The sequence below is a fragment of the Arvicola amphibius genome, chromosome 5 (assembly GCF_903992535.2).
Source record: "Arvicola amphibius chromosome 5, mArvAmp1.2, whole genome shotgun sequence".
NCBI lineage: Eukaryota > Metazoa > Chordata > Mammalia > Rodentia > Cricetidae > Arvicola > Arvicola amphibius.
Window position 1 is genome coordinate 143,348,800 of NC_052051.1, and position 18,649 is coordinate 143,367,448.

An 18,649-nucleotide genomic window follows, 5' to 3' on the forward strand; every position below is an offset into this window, starting at 1 on the left:
AGGTTTCATCCCCAACGCAAAACTACCCAAACAAAATATCTCCCTAGGATGGGTTTCTGTATGGAAAAGAAAAATATTGTTCGTCTTGGCAAAGTCTTTATGCATCACGTGTATTTGCAGCAAAGCAAAACTTGCTTTGCAGTGTGTGTGAGTGTGTGTGCGCGCGCGCTCGTGTGTGTGTGTGTGTGTGTGTGTGTGTGTGTATGTGTGTGTGTGTGTGTGAGAGAGAGAGAGAGAGACAGAGACAGAGAGAGAGAGAGAGACAGAGAGACACAGAGAGAGAGAGACACACAGAGAGAAGTGAGAGGGGATGTAAACTCGAATCAATTTCAAAGTGCCTCCGATGGATGAACCCGGCAAACCCTGAACTGTTCAGGCTTCAGATTGTAACTGGCCATCTGAGGGGAAAAATGAGGTGCTGGGTGAATTTTCCTTGGTGGGTTTTATTTATTTATTTATTTTTTCCGCGACGGGGGTGGTGTTGGGATTTTTTTTTTCTTTTCTGGGGTGGGGGTGTTTCCCCGGCAGCCTGGCCCGGAGCGCCGCGTCTCCCCGCCGGAGCCCCCCCACCCATTTCTTTGCTGAACTTGCAATTCCGTGCGCCTCGCCGTGTTCCCCCTCCCCCCCTTCCCTCGTCCCCTCCCCTCCCGGGAGAAGAGAGTTGGTGTTAAGAGTCAGGGATCTTGGCTGTGTGTCTGCGGATCGGCGGCGGCGGCGGCGGCGGGGAAACCGGAGCGGGCGCGGGCGCGGGCGCCGGCCGTTGGAAGAGGTGGTGGTGGCGGAGGCAGGGGGATAGACATGACCGCCGCCTGGGCGCCGGCGCTGCACCGGGAGCCCCTCGTCGCGCGCGGGCGGTAGGTAGCGGCGCGGCAGGGCCGGCTGGGCGGATGCACGACGGGGCCGGGCCGGGCCGGGCTGGGCGACCGCGCTCGGGCTCGGGGGGCCCCCGTGGTCCCTGCAGTCCCTGTCGGGGTTCGGGAGCTCAGGAGCGACGGCGTCCCCTCCCCCGGCCCCCGCCCCCTCCGGGCCCGGCGGGCTCCCGGGCACAGCGCACTTTGCCAATGGGCCTGACTTCAATTTTTTTCCCTTCTTCTTCTTCTTTTATTTTTTAAACAACCCTTCCTTTCACAAATTAGGGGTGCGGGACAATTAGAGGACCGGAGCCTCCGCTCGGCTCCCCCTCCTTGGCCACCCCACCCCCTGTGGACGGGTTTGCACTCCAGGGACCTCTGGTCTTTAATTTCTTTCGAGCTACTTTGCAGGGCAGGGGCGAGAGCTGTGAGTGTGTGCGAGTGAGTGTGTGCGTGTGAGGGGGTGGGGTGGAGGGTGGGGGGAAAGTTGAGACCGGTTCGTGCAGTAGTTTCTCTTTTCTCTGTGATCCATTCATTTCTCGCTCTACCTCCTGTTGCATAAATTGATGCGCTGAAGAGCGGCTACCCCCCTCTTTCTAGGATTTGGTTTTATAGTGGATTTTACTAGTTTGATCGTCTCTTTGGAAATACAATATCGCTATTTTTTTTTTTTGCTATTGCTGCCTATTCCATTAAAAAAAAATCAACAAAACCCAACAAGTCTCCCATTCCTCACTCCTTTCTACCTTAATCCCATCCGCTCCTATATCTCCCCACCCCTCCAACCCCCCAGTCTCCAAAAATCCGATTGTGTTTTCTTCAAGGATTGGGACTGGATTTTCTGATTGCGGTTATTTCCATGTTTCTAGGTTTGTGTGATTTGCTAAAATGCATCACCAACAGCGAATGGCTGCCTTAGGGACGGACAAAGAGCTGAGTGATTTACTGGATTTCAGTGCGGTAAGAAAGAACGGTGGAAACTAACAACAGCTGTGGAAAAAAAAAACAACCCTCCCCCAACACTTCAGCTAGAAACCCATAGTAATGTGAAAGACTGGGGTAATTTTTAAGTGGCTGAACCCTTGGAAAATATGGGGGTCTTTTCCATTTGAGAAGCTTTTTTTAAAAAAAAAAAAAAAACTAATTTGGGGATGTGGAAGACCCGAGTTTTTTTTTTTTTAAGCGTCTAATGACTTGCCTTGATTTCTTTACCTACCAATTTCTCCAAATAATGAAATCTCCAAATAAGCAGAAAGGAAAATCAGAAGCCCCTTAAAACTGTAGAGTCCATGGAAAACTTGGCCACATCTGAACACAGAGTGAATAGCTAACTTTGTGCCCTACTCCGCATCCTATTTATTTATTTATTTCCTTTAGAAATGGGAATTGGAGCCTAGAAGAGTCAGTTGCTGTAAAGTTGAGGCTGATGGTGCTGTGGTATGTTGGAAGGACCCATGGTCCTCCTGACTTCCTCCTGGCTGCCTCTTTTTTTTTTTTTTTCCGGGGAGGGGAAGGGTAGAATTCTGGAAACTCCTATGCATAAATTGTGACTACATTCTTTAGAGTGTCTTGGACTATTTTAGTAAATTACAGTCTTGGAGTCAGCACTAAGAGGAACGTACACACTTGTGGAGTTTTACGATTGCACCCCCTAGGTCCTTCTCCATCCCCTCTTTTCCCAGGAGTTCCACAGGGCCAGGGGCATTGGATTCAGTTTTCATGCCAGATGAGTTTGGTGTAAGATGCATTTGTAAGGCAAAAGCAAAAGAATCCACAAAACACACAAATAAAAGCCAAACCACCTTCTAAGTGGGGCCCTCTCCTGCTGCTCCTGCTGCTCTTGCCGCCGCTGCTGCTGCTGCTGCTGCTGCTGCTGCTGTTGCTGTTGCCGCTGCTGGCTGCCACCGCTGCTCCTCTGGTAGACCCTGTGGAGAGATGGCTCTCGCAAGTTTTGCCAGGAAGCATAGCCCTTAGGCAGCCTTGCAGCTCCCTTTCTGCTTGTCGCACTTTCTCCATTCGATCTTTTGGCTTTTCGCAGGCTCTGACTCAGGGAAGGTGTGTAAAATGCACCAGAGAGGAGGAAAAGAGGGGAACCAATTAGGGCTGAAATAAATGCTGGAGAGAGAGGGGGTGAAAGAGAGTGAGAGTGAGAGAGAGAGGAGAGAGAGAGAGAGAGAGAGAGAGAGAGAGAGAGAGAGAGAGAGGGGAGACGGACTTGCCTGCATTGCTCTCATGTTGGAGCTGAACTGAGAATCTACTGCAGGTGGCATTTTTATTTTTATTTGGGTTCACGTATGACAGACAAGTCCTGTACAGGATGGAAATGGACATCGCCACGTTTATGTCCAAGGTTTTCAGTATAAAACAAACAACTTCCTCTCCTTTGTCAAACTAGTGTTTTCTAGAGAGGCTGCTGTCCCCTAATGTATGTCTTGATAATGCCAAAGGGACTGTGTTCACAATGTAGAAGGACTGTCTAGCAATCTAAGTCACCCGAGGAGAGAGACAGAACTGTGGTAATGAGGGGGAGGAGGTTGGAATGAGGTGCCTGGTTTAGTTTTAAGTTGGGTGGCAATGGTGATCTGTTTTGCTAAATAAAGCCTTAGCATTAACTCCAAGTTATTTATCAAGACTGTGAAAGATCTTTGATGGACTCTGAAGCCTCGGATGTCTTCTTTTCAACTGTGCTATCTCTTTGTTTCCTTTAGATGTTTTCGCCTCCTGTAAGCAGTGGGAAAAATGGACCAACTTCTTTGGCAAGTGGACATTTTACTGGCTCAAGTATGTGAATTCTTTCCTCGGTGTGAAGTTCAATGTCCTTACTTGTTTATTTACTCTTTGTGTGTTTTTGGCCCTGTTGACGTGTTCCGAGTTTTAGCCTCTGATGCTGCGGTTATCTCATTTTCTATGAGCAGCAAACTTTTACAGAATGTTGCCTTTTTGCAATTAAAGTGAGACCTGTCTCTCCATCAAGAAAGCCATATCGGGATTCCATCACTTAATTTAAAAGTGATTTTTAAAGATATGGTTGTAATTAAACATGTGAGCATAAGACTACTGTTAATAACATGGGGACAGATCTATGTTGCCTATTTTAAAATAGAGGGGGGAATCTAACTTTCATAAAAGGGGAAATAATAGCAGTTATTAGGTTCTGTATACAATTAACCATTTCAAAGAAAAGGGCACTTAATTTTTCAGACAGGTCTGTAAATAGCCTCATGCTAGCCTGAGAGGCTAAGAAGAAATCCATTTATTGTTAAAATACCTTGTGGATGCTTGAGCTGTTTGGTTTTCCCTCCCTTATCATTGACTTATGCAATGAATTTAATATTGCAGATTTAAAGAGTCTTAGCATTTTATACATGAGAATTCTTTGGATGATGCTCCCACAAAAAGGCCGCGGTATTCACAAAGGAGTCTGTGTGCACAGTGATTATCTGGCATCTGAGGAGGAATTTTTAGTATAGGACTCTGAGTGTCTCTTATTAAAAGTGGGAGCTGAAAATGTGAGATTTCTGTACAGTGTTGTTTTTTTTGTTTGTTTGTTTGTTTTGCCAGCCAGTTTTAAACAAGGAGTCAGTACATTGTTGCCTGATATCCTTTAGGTCCAGGGTTTAAATCTACTGATGCCTGTTAAGTAGCTGCAGGATTTTTGAGTTCTGGCCATGGTAAAGAACAGTCCCCGGGTCCGCACTATTCTTAAGTCAGGCTGGTAAATGTTGACATCTTTTAGCTGTGAGATGCTAGTGTGCTTGTCTGTCAGCTGTGGATATCATTTTTCTGTCTTTTCATCTGGTGCAGTAGCAACCAAAGAAATCTTGTTGACCTGATTTGTACGATTTATGTATTTTTATAAATTTAATGTCTTTTAAAGCTTGCTGGTTTTTAAGTAAGTTACCTCTCCTGGGTCCTATAAGTTTAGGGTTTTTTTTTTTCTGTTTAATATGCTTTACAAAGTATGTGATGCCTCCTATGGTGTGACTTTGGCCTTTTTAAGGTCTTTGATGAAAAGTGCTAGTGACAGTATGTTTGCTTTACCGTGTGAATCCCGTGACTGGCTCCATTTTTAACAAAATGGTATCAGTGTTACATCTTAGAGATTTCTGTACAGTCTTCTCTATATAGCTCTCAAGACAGAAAATAGTACCATGAATGCTTCAAGTGGCGATGAAGGCAAATGTCTGCTGTAGTCCAGTTAGCGTTTCCTGGAGACACCATAAAATACTAACTTTATGTCTGGCAGTCATTTTCTTCATGTTCCACTTAAGAAATGTGTGTACAGTTGAAATCTGACTAAAGTTGATGTCAGGCATGCCCAGAGACTGACTACTCTTAAAGTCAGTGTAAAATACTGTTTACACTGTTGGAAAGCTGGACACATTTGGAATAAGTTAATATATTACTTTAGATATGATTTAATATATTAAGATGTATTACAAGTATGAAACATGTTAACTTTAAAAAGACAGTTGTTTTAACTTCAGCTCGTGTTCTGTGTTCCTGCTCAGTTAAAGTCCTTGCTGAGGTGCTGAAGTGTTTGTAGACAGCGTAGGATGGATGAGTTGAGTATGTACTAATTCATTTTGGTAAGTGATCATATATCAAAACTTTAGCTGATCAGACAATGGTGTGTTTGTGTGTGTGGGGGGGGTGTATGTGTGTGTGTGTTTGGGGGGGGTGTTTATGTATACATAATCCCAGAAGGAGACCTCCTCCCTGCTGAACGGTTAGGATAGTTCTTATGAATATTCAGAGATTATCTTCAAGGTGTTGAACTTTAAAGCTACCTGGCACTAGTGGTGTGGTTTTCAGGACCAGATGTTTACCTTGTAAGGATAGAAAGTGTAGGGTTCTTTTATCCTGCCTGCCTGATTGAAAATGCAGGCGTTCCTTGCTAGCAGGGGGATGGGGGCTGGAATACAGAGGCTCCAGAGCTTGGCTCCCCTCTATTAAGGCACGTCAGAACACATGGCTACTAGTTAAGAACAAGGTTTGTATTTCTACACAACAAGAGACACGTGTCTCTTTTAAAGCATGATTTTTTTTTTTAAAAAAAAATTATGTAGACTGCACCTTGCCCTTTTAACTGGAAGGATGAATGAGAAAACTTTGGATAGAGGAAATATTTTCTAAAGTAACTTCAAATTCGTATTCATTGTCCTTAGTGGACTCAGATATGACTTTGAAACTTGGATTCAGGGAAAAGAGATCTAGACCATAAATAAAGAATCCCAGTTTGAAAAATCAGTGCTGTTGTTTGTTTGTTTTTGTTTGTTTTTTCTTCAGCGAGGTCAGGTGATATTTCATTCTTCAGGTTCCCGATAGCTGTTGACTCCTTACTACATGGTATTCAGTGTGAGGACGCAGAGTGTGGCTGGGTTTCCCTTTAATCTTCCATTCCACAAACACGGCTTTTCCTCCCACCTGAAGAAATGGGGAGGCTGCTGGGCAAGTGGAATGTAACCTGAGCTGCAGCCTGACATTCCCAGGGAGCATTTTTCACATGAAAGGCTTTTGTCAACCCAGGAAAGGACCAGCAGGTTTTGTTTGATGTGTGCAGGTGTTTCCAGAATGCAGTAAAAACTGTTGAGCCAGGATGGACCAGAGCTTCCATGACCTTAACTGGTGGCTCTGGGGTTGTGTTTAAGGAGTAGCTCCAGCCTAGAGGGTAATGTATACAGAGCAACCTGATAGCTCTTATAGTATTGATCTAAAAATGAACTAAAAGCAGCCACAGGCCTGCATGCTTGGAAAACTGTTCCCGCTAAAGAAAAAAAAAAAAAAAAAGATGATTGGGGCACCCAAAGAAAGCAGCTCTGTGTTAGGGTGAGTTGAGGCTTAATTTTCTAACATAAGAAATGTGTAGTTTATTTTATGTTTGAGGCCTCCGGGAACAAAAGATAAACATACTAGAGTTTGGCATCATTTAAATAAAAATGATCTTAAAGTTGACCTACTAAAGTGATAATGTACTGAAGAACTTGTTAGGTCAGCCCTCTTGGCTTCTGTTCGCACATGTGAACGGTGGGTCTGTGGACCATCCTGCAGCTTGCTCCTTCAGTTTAAAAGTGGAGGGGTCTTACCCTGCTGTAGTTGCTTAGCTCTTAGGTGTTCAGCAGTTGGTAAAGATTGCCAAATAAACAGTGTTAAAACAGTTAAAAGGAATGTCAAAGCCCATCACCTCTCTCTCCTAAACCAGTTTTGGAAAGGAGAAAACAGTCCTTGGCTTTCGTGTAAGTTAGCTCACCTGTGTCCCCATGACACCAAAATGATATGTCAGTTGATCAAGTCATCGAGGGGGGAAAATCAACCAATCAACCTTTTGTATGATAGAGGGGGAAAAAAATTCAAGTTGCTAACATCCTGTGTTCATTTCTTCCTGTGTCAGTGTGAATTTTTTTGATGGTTGTAGAAAGGAAATTGGTTTCCTTGAAGGTGTGTGTGGAGGAGATGCTCCCTATTTTCTTTCCTTTGTGTGTGTGTATGTGTGTGTGTGTGTCTGTGTGTGTGTGTGTCTGTCTGTCTGTGTGTTCTATACATCCTAGTCTGGTACAGTCCATGCTGGTTGTAAAAGTTTTTACACGGACTGAGAGCTTTTAATAGAGTTTGAACAAGTCCAGTAGCATCAGGCTTTCTTATATCAAAGCCCCAGTATTATTCCGAGGGCCAGCCCCGGAGAAACACAGGACCCAGAGCCTCCAGTACACAGCTGCGGAACTCAGGAGCCCGAGTGAGGGGCGTCCTTGCTCGCTGTCCTTTGTTAGTGTTGACAGTCAGCGTTGATTTGCTGTCTGTGGTCCTGCAGACCCTGTATGGGAGACAGCGTTGGCTTTGCCACTGTTTCTCTCTCCTTCGTCAGACATCATGGGGTTTCAGGACTGGGGTGTTGTGTGCCCTGGAAGTTCTGTCGTTTGCTCGCGTGCCCTCTGAGCACTTGGCTTAGGTGTGGAACTGTTTTAGATTATTGATTGCTGTCTCCTGTCTGGTGTCCCCTGTGTTCCTTCTTTTGGAGTGCTGGGCAGAACCGTGGAAGCCCGAGTGAGTGCTGCTTCGTGCCAGGGGCCATGCTCTCTGCTGTGCGTGCATTCTAGTTTCAGTCCTCCCAAGAACTCAAGGAGATGCAAACATCCCCATACCCAATTCGCAGGTGAGGAAACTGAGGCACAGAGTTTTTAAACCACCTGTTCTCAAGGCAGTTAGTAATGAAATTAGGTTTACATTCAGGCCTGCCTAGACCCAAATCTTTGCAACCTTCATATATATATGCACACATTAATAGGCACACATGTGCATCAGCCCACATGAGCCCATACAAAGGCATCGAGAACCAGACAGTTCGTATTTTTCAAGATTATATGGCTATGAAATATAATAGTGAGGCCTGGCATGGAATACTATGTATGATCTTTAGAATAGAAAGCATTTAAAAAGTAACATATTTAAGGTAGTGCTGCAAACCTTACCTACTATTTTCCCTGCTTCAGTGTCCAGATTAAGTTACCATTTTAAGTTATGGTGGATTTCCATGTGAGTTAGTGTATTGTTCTCGCATTAGCACATTATTTTTACGGAGAAAATATATCAGAAATTTTAAAAGCTGTGCTTTCTTTCTATGGGAAATCAGCAGCTATGTAGGCCCAGTAAAGGCGTATTATTCCATTATTTTTGTGTAAATAATCAGACCTGAAATTGCAGCAACCCAGTGTGGCCTATTAATATTTGAACAAATAAGGCCCTCTTATATTTAAATATAAAAAAGCTTGCAGTTCATTGTTAAGTCTTTGGAATGGAATTCAAGTGAGTTCTATAATCCTGAGTTCATCTGCATCACTAAGATAAACAGTTTGGAAGTTTTGATATGTCTATTACCAGACATGTGCTTAAAGTGTTAGTTTCCTAAATCCAGAGGGAAGAATGGGTACTCTATTTGACACTGACTTAAGTAAATAAAATGCATTAAACAAGCATGGAGATCCAAGAACTATTGAGACTGAAATGCTTAGCATTTTTGACAGCATCAGCAAATTATCTTTCCCCTACTATTGTAATGAGGAAATCACTTAAATAACAGATGAACAGCGAAGTCACATAAACATATATAATAGAACTATGTAATGAAAGTTTATGCTGTTAATTGCTTGAATCTGTCTTAAATGCTCAGAATCATGGAGCAGTAGAGACTGTCATATAAACAGTTTTGTTTGGAGCCTAAAATTATTCCTTTTTTGCTTTCATCTGCTATGATAAACAAAGTAATTTCGTAAGCTTTACAGATAAAACATTTACTTCTAATGGTAAACTCCGTTTTATACTGGGAGTTTGCAACCTTGGCCAGGGCATGGAGTTGAGCCCTGATGCCCTCAGGCTTGTGATGTCTAAGGGTGAGGGTTAGAATGTTATTTACATTGGTTCCCATAATCTAAGAGAACAGATCTCAAGTTACCTCATAAGGAACCTGGTGTATTTTGAAATGTTTCTCAGTTTACAGGTCTTGAATCAAAATGCTCTTGGTTAAGCCTTTAGAATCTGTATGTGTACTGGTTAAATCAGATTCTTACAGAGACACAGCATCAAATAAGGGCCAGGTAGTAGAAGAAAAATCCCCCCTTGCTTAGTTTTGTATTTTATGAGCTTTTTTTATGACCAGGTGTTCTTCCAAGCTAATTAGATCATGCTAAGTATTAGAGAAGGAAGAGTGTATCCTAGGCTTTTGTGAAAGGTTATTTTTGTTACAGGTTTCTTAATTACACTGATTTAAAATTTTCAGAATTGGCCCCCAAATTTCTAAACTTACATGGGAGTTATCCTCTTCCATGCATGCCCCAATTTAGACTCAGTGTGAGTTAAAGTGTCTGGGTAGATGCTATTGATCATAGCTCTTTATGCTTAAGGGAAACATTAGATGAATGACAGTTTGGGCTTTCAGGAAGATGTGCTAACACTTTGTTATAAGAAATGGAAGTGTACAAATACATGCATTTATTTATGTTAGACCCCCAGAAATGGCAAAACCACTGAAGAGGTTGTTGTATTTATTTTCATTTCAAAACTAAATAAAGGGCCAGTTAATCAGCATATCAAATACCCAGGTGTGTTTAAAATCGGTTCCTGTGGATGGATTTTAGGCCCGTAAGAAATATTTTTTTAAAGGTACAGCCACTCAATTGTTCAGATGGCTGCTTTTGTACTTTTGTGTGACAATTAACATGTAATGAATGACTTTCCAGACTGCCATTGGTGGTAATTACTATATGTAGTTTATTAGCTGCAATCCATTGTTGGATGTGCCTGTATTGATTTGTTTTGCAAACAACCCTTCACATGTGTGGCAGTATTTATACATTACTTTGTAAAGAACCTGTTTCATTTGCTGATGTTGACGCTGCCTCTGGAAACTTTGGCTTATACATTCTTATGTGGTAGGGCGCCCCTTTGATCAGTCATCCTAGGTGAGTTGTAAAATTCAAGCCCTTTTCACACTGGAAGCTTTATATTCTGATCCTTGGAGAACCCTAAAGAAAAGTCACACTGTATCTATTTAGCAAGTAAATGATTTATGGAAAATTAGGTTTACAGGAGGATATAGAGATGCTCTATTTTATGAGGAAGCGTCAAGATTTTGGGAGAGGAGCTAAATATCTCTTCCCCGAGTCATACAGTTGGTTGTGGCTAACACGGGGTATAAATATACATGTCCCAACCCTCCAGTCACAGTGGCGGTGCTGCTATTAATTAAGGTTTGACCCGCTCAGTTGTTATCAACTATATCTTTTTCCAGTGCAAAAAAGCTATATAATCTACCATTTCTGAAAAAAATAATAAAGCTGAGATGGTGCTAGATGGACATCATACTCGGGCTCGCTTGTCATCGCAGGGCCTAATTTGGCTCAGGCAGTTGACGAATAACTGTTAAAATGTATTGTGTTATTAAAAATAACATAGTAAGACCCATGATTAAATATCAGGGCTGTAATTTAATCTTGGGGGTTCTGGTGCTGTTCATAAACCATTTGGCTTTTTTTTCTGTAGCAGATGACGTCAGAGTGCAGCTTGATTGAATTATGACCCTGGTGGCAGGGCACCTGCCTGTGCTTACTTCATGGCATGTCAGCATTTCCATTACGAGCTTTTTTTTTCCCTGACATTTTTAACTTTGAATAGTTAAACTGGTCTGATGGTTGGCGTATAAACTTTCAGCCCCTTGGGAACAGACTATTTTCTCAATAAAAGAGAGAAGGTGGTGACAGAGCTCCATTATGGAATACCTTATAGAATGTTCTTCCTTGCTTTAATCTTCCATTAATTTAAACATTCCCTTTTGGGGTACTTAGCCGAATTGCAAGACCTCCAAATGGAAGGTTCTTAATCTCAAATTTCCCAAACCGGGGCTTAACTACAAAGTCCTTAAAGAACTGCCAAATGAGGAAAGGATGGAGCATCTACAGCGAATGTGGGAACGATAGCTCTGCCCAGCCTAGTTTTCATATTCGGTAAAATACTGAACAGCAAGGCTTGAAAAACATGCAAATTGTCGTGCTCTGTCTGGAATGGCTTCTCTAGTCCCTTAAGTTGAGTGAAGTTTGATAATGCATGGCTAGGAAGGTGTATTTATTTCTGTCCCGTCCTGAGATGGCAGTGGAGCTGCTGGAGCTGCACCCCTTGGGTTTAGTATGTTGGGAATGGCCAGAAGATGCTGCTTCTGTTTACCTGGCTTGCTTTTTAGCCACCTATTTTAATGCTTACAGGTGGCCCACCTGATGACTTCTTTAGTGTCCTTATGTTAAGTTCACCACCTTCCTTGGCAGCTGTAAGGACATGGGAAGCTTTGTGGGAGAAGGATGTATCCAAACGGGTCATGGAGCCCAACAATAAAAAAAAAATACACATATGTGCATATGAAATCAGCTTATATCTTTCAGAAGACATAGTCATGTATCAGCTTTAAAAATCCGTTTGTCTGATTTATTTATCAACAAGGTTTGCTGTGAAGCCCAGGCCGGTCTAGAACTTATGATCTACCTGCTTTTACGTCTTCAAGTCTGGCGCCTCTACACCTGGGCTTGCGATAGTTTATATAAATAGAAATGTATTTCTTTTTTATGTTTAGTTTTTGAAAGCTTATTTCTTACCAGATGCTCTTGCTGTTAAAACTTTCATGAATACATTGATTTTGATCCTGAAAGAGGGGTGTGTTTAGGGGCTAAATTTTTATCCAGATGATAGTGAACCAGGAACAGAGGGAAGAAAGCATCGATGGTCCTTGCTCTGCAGTAAGGTTCCACTCTCATCTAGGCACACATGACTTGGGATGATCTTCAAACTTTAAATGTCAATATTTTTATTGTGTCTTTTCCCCCCAACGTTGAATTTCTCAAGGGGTGTAACAGATTAAAAGCCAGTGCCTTCAAAAGCTTGAGTTCTTTAATGGATAACATTGGGTGTGGAAATTGAAGTTTTTGATTTTTCAAAATTTTTGATGTGAATTAGTTTCATACTTTTTCTATGATATTCAAAGTGGAAATTTTTTCTTGATCCCAAATGATAGCTCCTTTGGAGAAAATTATTCATTAAACTAAATTCTGAAAATCTGGCAGTTTTTTTTCAATGTTTGTTCCTAAGAAGCTGTTTCATATTTCTAACATGATAGAACTTTAAAGCTTGTCTCTTAAATTACAAAAAGCAACATGAGCCCCGCCAGCATAATTCAGGAGGCATTACACCTGCTCAGAAAGAAAAGCTACAGATTTAGAATGTTTTAAGATCGCAAAAGTTCATCATCTTTCTTTATTATCATTGCCACCATCATCACCAGGGCCACATAACATCTGGGTCAGAGCTAGCAGGAAAATGTAATAGTTATGATCGCCATGTAGTGATTCACGGATGTATTTATTGCCGTGTAGTAACTCATGAGTACATTTCCAAACCTGTCTCAAGGATAATATCATCCCAGCCCCAATTTACATAACGCTTGTGAAAACACTGTGAAGAAGCTGGATTCTTCTTTGAATAGAGCGCCTTACAGTTGTGTCACAAGCAGGAAAAATACGCATATGTGCATGTGTGCATTTTCCTCGTCCCAAGGGTCAGAGATGAAAATGTCCCTCTGTAACCACACTCAGTGGAGCAGAAGCTTCCAGTTAGCAGTGGCTGCAGATTCAGGTGTTGGTTGAGATTGGTTAAGGGGGAACTTATTAATGAACCCTTGGGTAATCTACAAAGTACAAAGAAAATAAAACCTTCCAAAGATGTTTCTAGGTGCACTTAAGAAATTCTGTTGAGATCTTATGTATTTTTTATCTTTTCTTCCCACCCCATCATGTTAGTCTCATAGTAACTTGCTTTTCTTTTAAAATTTATTTATTTGTTTTGTGTGTACTCATAATGTGTTCGTGGGTATGTGAATGGAGGACAGAGAGTGACTTTGTAGAGTTGGTTCCAGTTTTCTGTGGACTCTGGGGATGAAATTCAGGTCACTCAGGTTAGGGAGCAAAACCTTCACATACTGAGCGCGTTTGTATTTGGCCAGTTTTAAACACGCTAAGATCTCCTGGGAAAACAGAACCTCAATTGAGAAAATGTCACCATAAGATTGGCCTGTAGTCAAGCCTGTGGGAGATTTTCTTGGTTAATGATTGATGTGGGAGGGTCCAGCTTGCTTGAGTGGTGCCCTGCCGCACAGATGGCCCTAAGTTGTATAAAAAAGTTAGCTGGGCCATGGTGGCGCAAGCCTTTAATCCCAGCACTCGGGAGGCAGAGAGAGGTGGATCTCTGTGAGTTCAAGGCTCACCTGGTCTACAAGAGCTAATTCCAGGACAGCCAGGGCTGTTACACAGAGAAACCCTATCTCAACTACCCCTCAAAAAATAAATAAAATAAAAATAAAAATAAATAAATGAATACATACATACATATATACATTTAAAAAAAGAGAGTTGATAGTTGATAGCTGGGTGTGGTGGCACCCACCTTTAATCCCAGCCCTTGAGACAGTGGCAGGCAAATCTCTTGAGTTTGAGGCCAACCTGTTCTGCAGAGCGAGTTTCAGGACAGCCAGGCCTATACAGAGAAACTCTGCCTTGAAAAAAAAATCATCTCCAAAAACAACCAATCAACCAGCCAACTAACCAACCAACCAGCCAAACAAACAAAGCAAAATCAAGCTGAATAAGCCATGGAGAACAAGCCACTAGGTATCATTCTGTTGATTTGGCTTCAGTTGCTGCCTCTAGGTTCATGCCGCGAGTGCCTGCCCTGACTTTCCTTCCTGATGGTACTGTAAATGTAATCTATAAGATGACATAAGCCCTTTCCCCTCACATTGCTTTTAGTTATGGTGTTTATCATAGCAATAGAAAGCAGACTAGGACACTTGAAAAATTTGGCCATCAGATACTAATAATATTTTCATATATGATTTGATCTTATAAGTTTGAAAAGACCAAACAATTGTGTGTGTGTGTGTGTGTGTGTGTGTGTGTAGGTGGGATGAGTGGTTGTGGTCCATGAAAGTAAGAGTAAGCAGTGAATCTCTGCCTTATTTTCTTGAGTTAGTGTTTCTTTTTACTTTTCCCGGAGGTAGGCTAGTGGCCAGCTAGTCCCAGAGGTCATTGAGTCTTCACTCCCAAGGGAACTGAGAGTAGCCATGCTTGGCTTTTTCTGTAGATGCTGGGGATTAGAACTCAGGACCTTGTGCATACTCTCTGAGCCATATAGTCAGCCCAGACACTGTTGGTTTTAGTTCTTTGAGTCATTGTCGTGTTGAGCATCATCATCCTCTAACTTATGCTATAAGGCGTTGAATGCTTTTCCGGTCTCTGATCTGCAATTCTTCTTACACTTTAAATTATTAATTAATTAGTTAGCTTATGTACTGGGTATGTGTGGATGTGGTACCACGTCATATGTGTGGAGACCGGAGGGCAACTTGAGGAATACACTTCTCTCCTTGAATCATGTGTGTCCCAGGGATCGAACTCAGCTCGTCAGGTTTGCCTGCAAGCACCTTTACCTGGTGAGTCACCTCACCAGCTATCAGCTAGTAACTTTTAGCTTTTAGGTTAATTTTCTTCTGACATGTAATTTTCCCTTGATTTCATTAAGTTTTTATTATTCTGTATTGTTTTAGCCTATGTAGAAGTATTTTTTTTCTTTTGCATAAGATATATTCTTGTAGTGTTAAAAGCACTCTTTAACCCTGAAGGTTTTGGTAGAATCGGGTCAAGTCTTGGTTGGTGAAACAATGTTGAAAAGTTTGGGATACCATAAGGGCGTTTTTTTTTTTTTTTTTTTTGTGAGTGTTTTTTTTTTTTTTAATTTGGGCTTGTGAATCTGTTGTTGGGACATTGATAGAATTATCAAGAATGATAAACTTCCATGTGCTCATTTACTTTGTCACTCATTCATTCATTTTGTAAGTTTTTATTTTCCCGAGAGGCCAGCCACAAATGCCCCTGTTACCTTGGGGATGCTCCTTGCTGCGGGGCTTGACCAGAGTCAATTCCCGCCTTTAAGTGGAGCGCACTGCTCTTGGTGTTAGAAGTTCAGCTGGGATTTGCCAAGAAAGTGCTTTTAAATGAAGAGATACAGTCTCCTGCAAAAGATGGCTTTCAAGTAGAGTTCAGTGCACATTTCCAGTGGAAATCTCAATTTTAGAATCTGTGTGTGTGTGTGTGTGTGTGTGTGTGTGGTGTGTAAAGGAAGGAAGCTTTAGAATGAATGTGGAAGTTGGACCTTCAGGTGGGTTGTTATGAATGTACTCTCAAATTTAGCACCACAGTCTCTAAGGGAAATGATTATAATTATGTCCCATTTGTCAATTTTGAGCAGAAATTTAAAAATTGCAAGTGTGCGAGATTGATTTGCTTGAAAGAAACTAAAGATATCTTTTAATCTTCACATTTGAATTTCTGTAATATTTATTTTATAATTTATACACAGTAATGTAGTTTTTGTTTTTTTAAAAATTTTATTTACTCTCTCTCTCTGTGTGTGTGTGTGTGTCTCTCTCTGTGTGTGTGTGTGTGTGTGTGTGTGTGTGTGTGTGTGAAAGAGAGAGAGAGAGAGAGAGAGAGAGAGAGAGAGGGGGGGGGGCTCATATTATGTGTATCCCAGGTTGACTTAGAACTCATGATCTTCTTGCTCGACCTCCTGAGTACTAGGATTTAAAATGACTCTTTTAGTTTAAAATTTGATTACCATGTGGTAGGTCGCATACGGGGCTCTGGAGGTGAATGCAGGAGAATACAGACAGGGTCCCAAAGTTGCCTGAAAATGGCAGTAGACACTATGGGATAAATAACCTACAAGACAGCAAGCTCTAATGTAGGAGGTGAGAGAAGCATTAACAGTCACATTAGCTGGCCCAGCTGAACAGTAGGGAAAGGCTTCTTAGAGGTGAGTACAGCTAAGCTGAGTTCTGGTGGATGGGGATAGTTAGGTGGATGAAGGGGGCTGACTGGGCTCCCATATTAAGTGAGGTACGGTGATCGGGTAGGAGAGCATGATTGGAACGGACCCAGAGGTGGATTGGGCCAGGTTCTGCAAGACTGAGCACAAGGAACATCGCTACTGATCAGACTTGTTCCTGGGGACCCTCTGCTGCAGCTAGGAACTGCAACCCACATGGTACTCAGTATATCGGCCCTGCCAGCTGTGAGGCTCCTGTAGACACATGTTCAGGTATGAACTGGGTTTCCGAGTTTGGGCTGCCACTGGCGACTACAATTCAAGAACTGACTGGAGTCCTTATTTGAAATCTGTGCCTTCAGCTCATGGGAGAACATTCCTAGTGAGTACTTGTGTGTGTGTGTGTGTGTGTGTGTGTGTGTGTGTGTGTATGTGTGTAAGAGCCTTTTTAACATTTTACTAACTTGAGAATGTGCAAATCAGCTTCCTGTTGCCATTCCCTCCCTGCACCTATGGCCACTGATCACTGAAGAAACACCTTATGTTTTCTGAGAAAAGTGTTGGATTGATTTCACAATTCTGTTCTTCTAGGGTGCAGAGGTCAAAACGTGTCTTTTTTTGGTGACTAGGGACCATTTAGGCTTGTTGTCCCTAATGTTAGAACTGTTTGCTAGAATCCATAAGTCCCCTGATGCTACTGGACGTGTTTGTCCGTGAACTTGAGGGTGGTTTGACTTCTATGGTGCTCTGCCTGGGATTGTACCATCAGTATTTGATTGTATTTCTTTATTATTTTTTTAAAAAAATTATTTGATCTTATTTTATGTGCATTTGGCGTGTAGTCATCAGATTCCCTGGAACTGGAGTTATAGACAGTTGTGAGCTGCCCTGTGGGTGCTGGGAATTGAATCTGGGTCCTCTGGGAGAGCTGCCAGTGTTCTTAACCACTGAGCCATCTCTCCAGGGCCTGTATTTATCTCTTGAGGTAGACCAAAAGGGGAAATTATCTGTTAGCTCTTGATCGGGTATGACATGAAGCTTTCCTACTTACCCAAATCCCACCCTCAGTTCCCACCTTGGTCTCTCCTAACTACCATCAGCCTCTACCGTGATTGCCTCCAGCTGTTTCTGCTCCATTCTTTCGTGAACCGTAGTTTGATCTTAGGTCTTCTCTCAATCTAGGATGCTGGGTAGTCTCTCTCATGAGGCAGAATCTCGCAACTCTCTCAGTGTGTCTACTGTGAAAGTTAAAGAAGAGAAACCGAGGCTTCTCTTCCCCATCTCTATGTGGGCCAGCTGGTTAGCACTGGGTGCAGCTGTGCTAATAGGCTAGCCTTAGACCAATGCCAATTAGTGATACTTGGCTCCTGGTTCCCAGAACTGTTTGGATTCTTCAGCATCTGTGTTCATGAGGGAAGTGTAGAAACTATCAGCCCCAAAAGCAAAATTCCTTAAAGCATGTATCCACTGCTGGCGAGCCAGATGTAGCTTACCAGCTCTCAGGTGCGGTGTCTGCCTCCTAGGGAGTCTATCATCCTCTGGGCATGCTTTGGTAAGTCTTAGATAAAAGCAAAATAAAATGTGCTGGCCTTTCTTTTGGAGGGACATACTAAGCTTCTACAGATCTACAGCACTTTTAAAACATTATTCTTTATTTATTTTATGTGAATAGTTATTTGTAGCCAGATTGTGTCCCTCCAGTCAGCTCTGTCCTCCTCCCAGCCAGCATCCCAAATAACCACACAGAGACTTATTATTAATTTTAAATGTTTGGGCAATAGCTTAGGCTTATTACTAACTAGCTCTTGCATTTTAAATGAACCCATACTTTTTACCTTTGTTCTACCACGTGGTGGTAACTTTTTTCAGCATGGCGTGCTCATCTCCTGCTTATTCTGTGTTTGACTGGCTCTGCCCTCCTTCATCCCTGCATCTCAGTTTGGCTCTCCCACCTAACCACTTTTTGCCATCTATTGGCCAGCTGGTTTCTTATAAAACTAATGAAAGTAATAGATATTCACAGTGTACAAAAGGATTGTTGCGCCGGGCGGTGGTGGCGCACGCCTTTAATCCCAGCACTCGGGAGGCAGAGGCAGGCGGATCTCTGAGTTCGAGGCCAGCCTGGTCTACAAGAGCTAGTTCCAGGACAGGCTCTAGAAACTACAGGGAAACCCTGTCTCGAAAAACCAAAAAAAAAAAAAAAAAAAAAACAAAAAAACAAAAGCATTGTTGCATAGCAGATATTTTGTCTGCTTGTATGCCTGTATGCCATCTGCATACCTAGAATCTCGTGATCATGGAGGCCAGAAGAGAGTGTCAAATCCCCTAGGACTAGAGTTACAGGGCATTGTGAGTCATCATGTGGGTGCCGGGAATCAAACCTGGGT

At 42.4% G+C, this 18,649-nt stretch overlaps 1 protein-coding gene across 7 annotated transcripts in view; it reads left to right on the forward strand.

The window, feature by feature from the left end:
- The first annotated feature begins 305 nt into the window (after window positions 1-305).
- The window catches only part of Tcf4 (transcription factor 4), a 348,878-nt gene continuing 330,534 nt past the window's right edge, over window positions 306-18,649 (forward strand). For 6 of the 7 annotated variants that reach the window (XM_038330325.1, XM_038330329.1, XM_038330328.1 and 3 more), the window contains exons 1-3: window positions 725-854; window positions 1,721-1,811; window positions 3,560-3,632. In XM_038330325.1, coding sequence (XP_038186253.1) covers window positions 1,740-1,811; window positions 3,560-3,632 — 145 coding nt within the window. In that variant the 5' untranslated portion in view covers window positions 725-854; window positions 1,721-1,739. Of the gene's footprint in view, window positions 437-724; window positions 855-1,720; window positions 1,812-3,559; window positions 3,633-18,649 lie in introns of those variants that run through there. The other variant, XM_038330326.1, reaches the window with a different exon arrangement.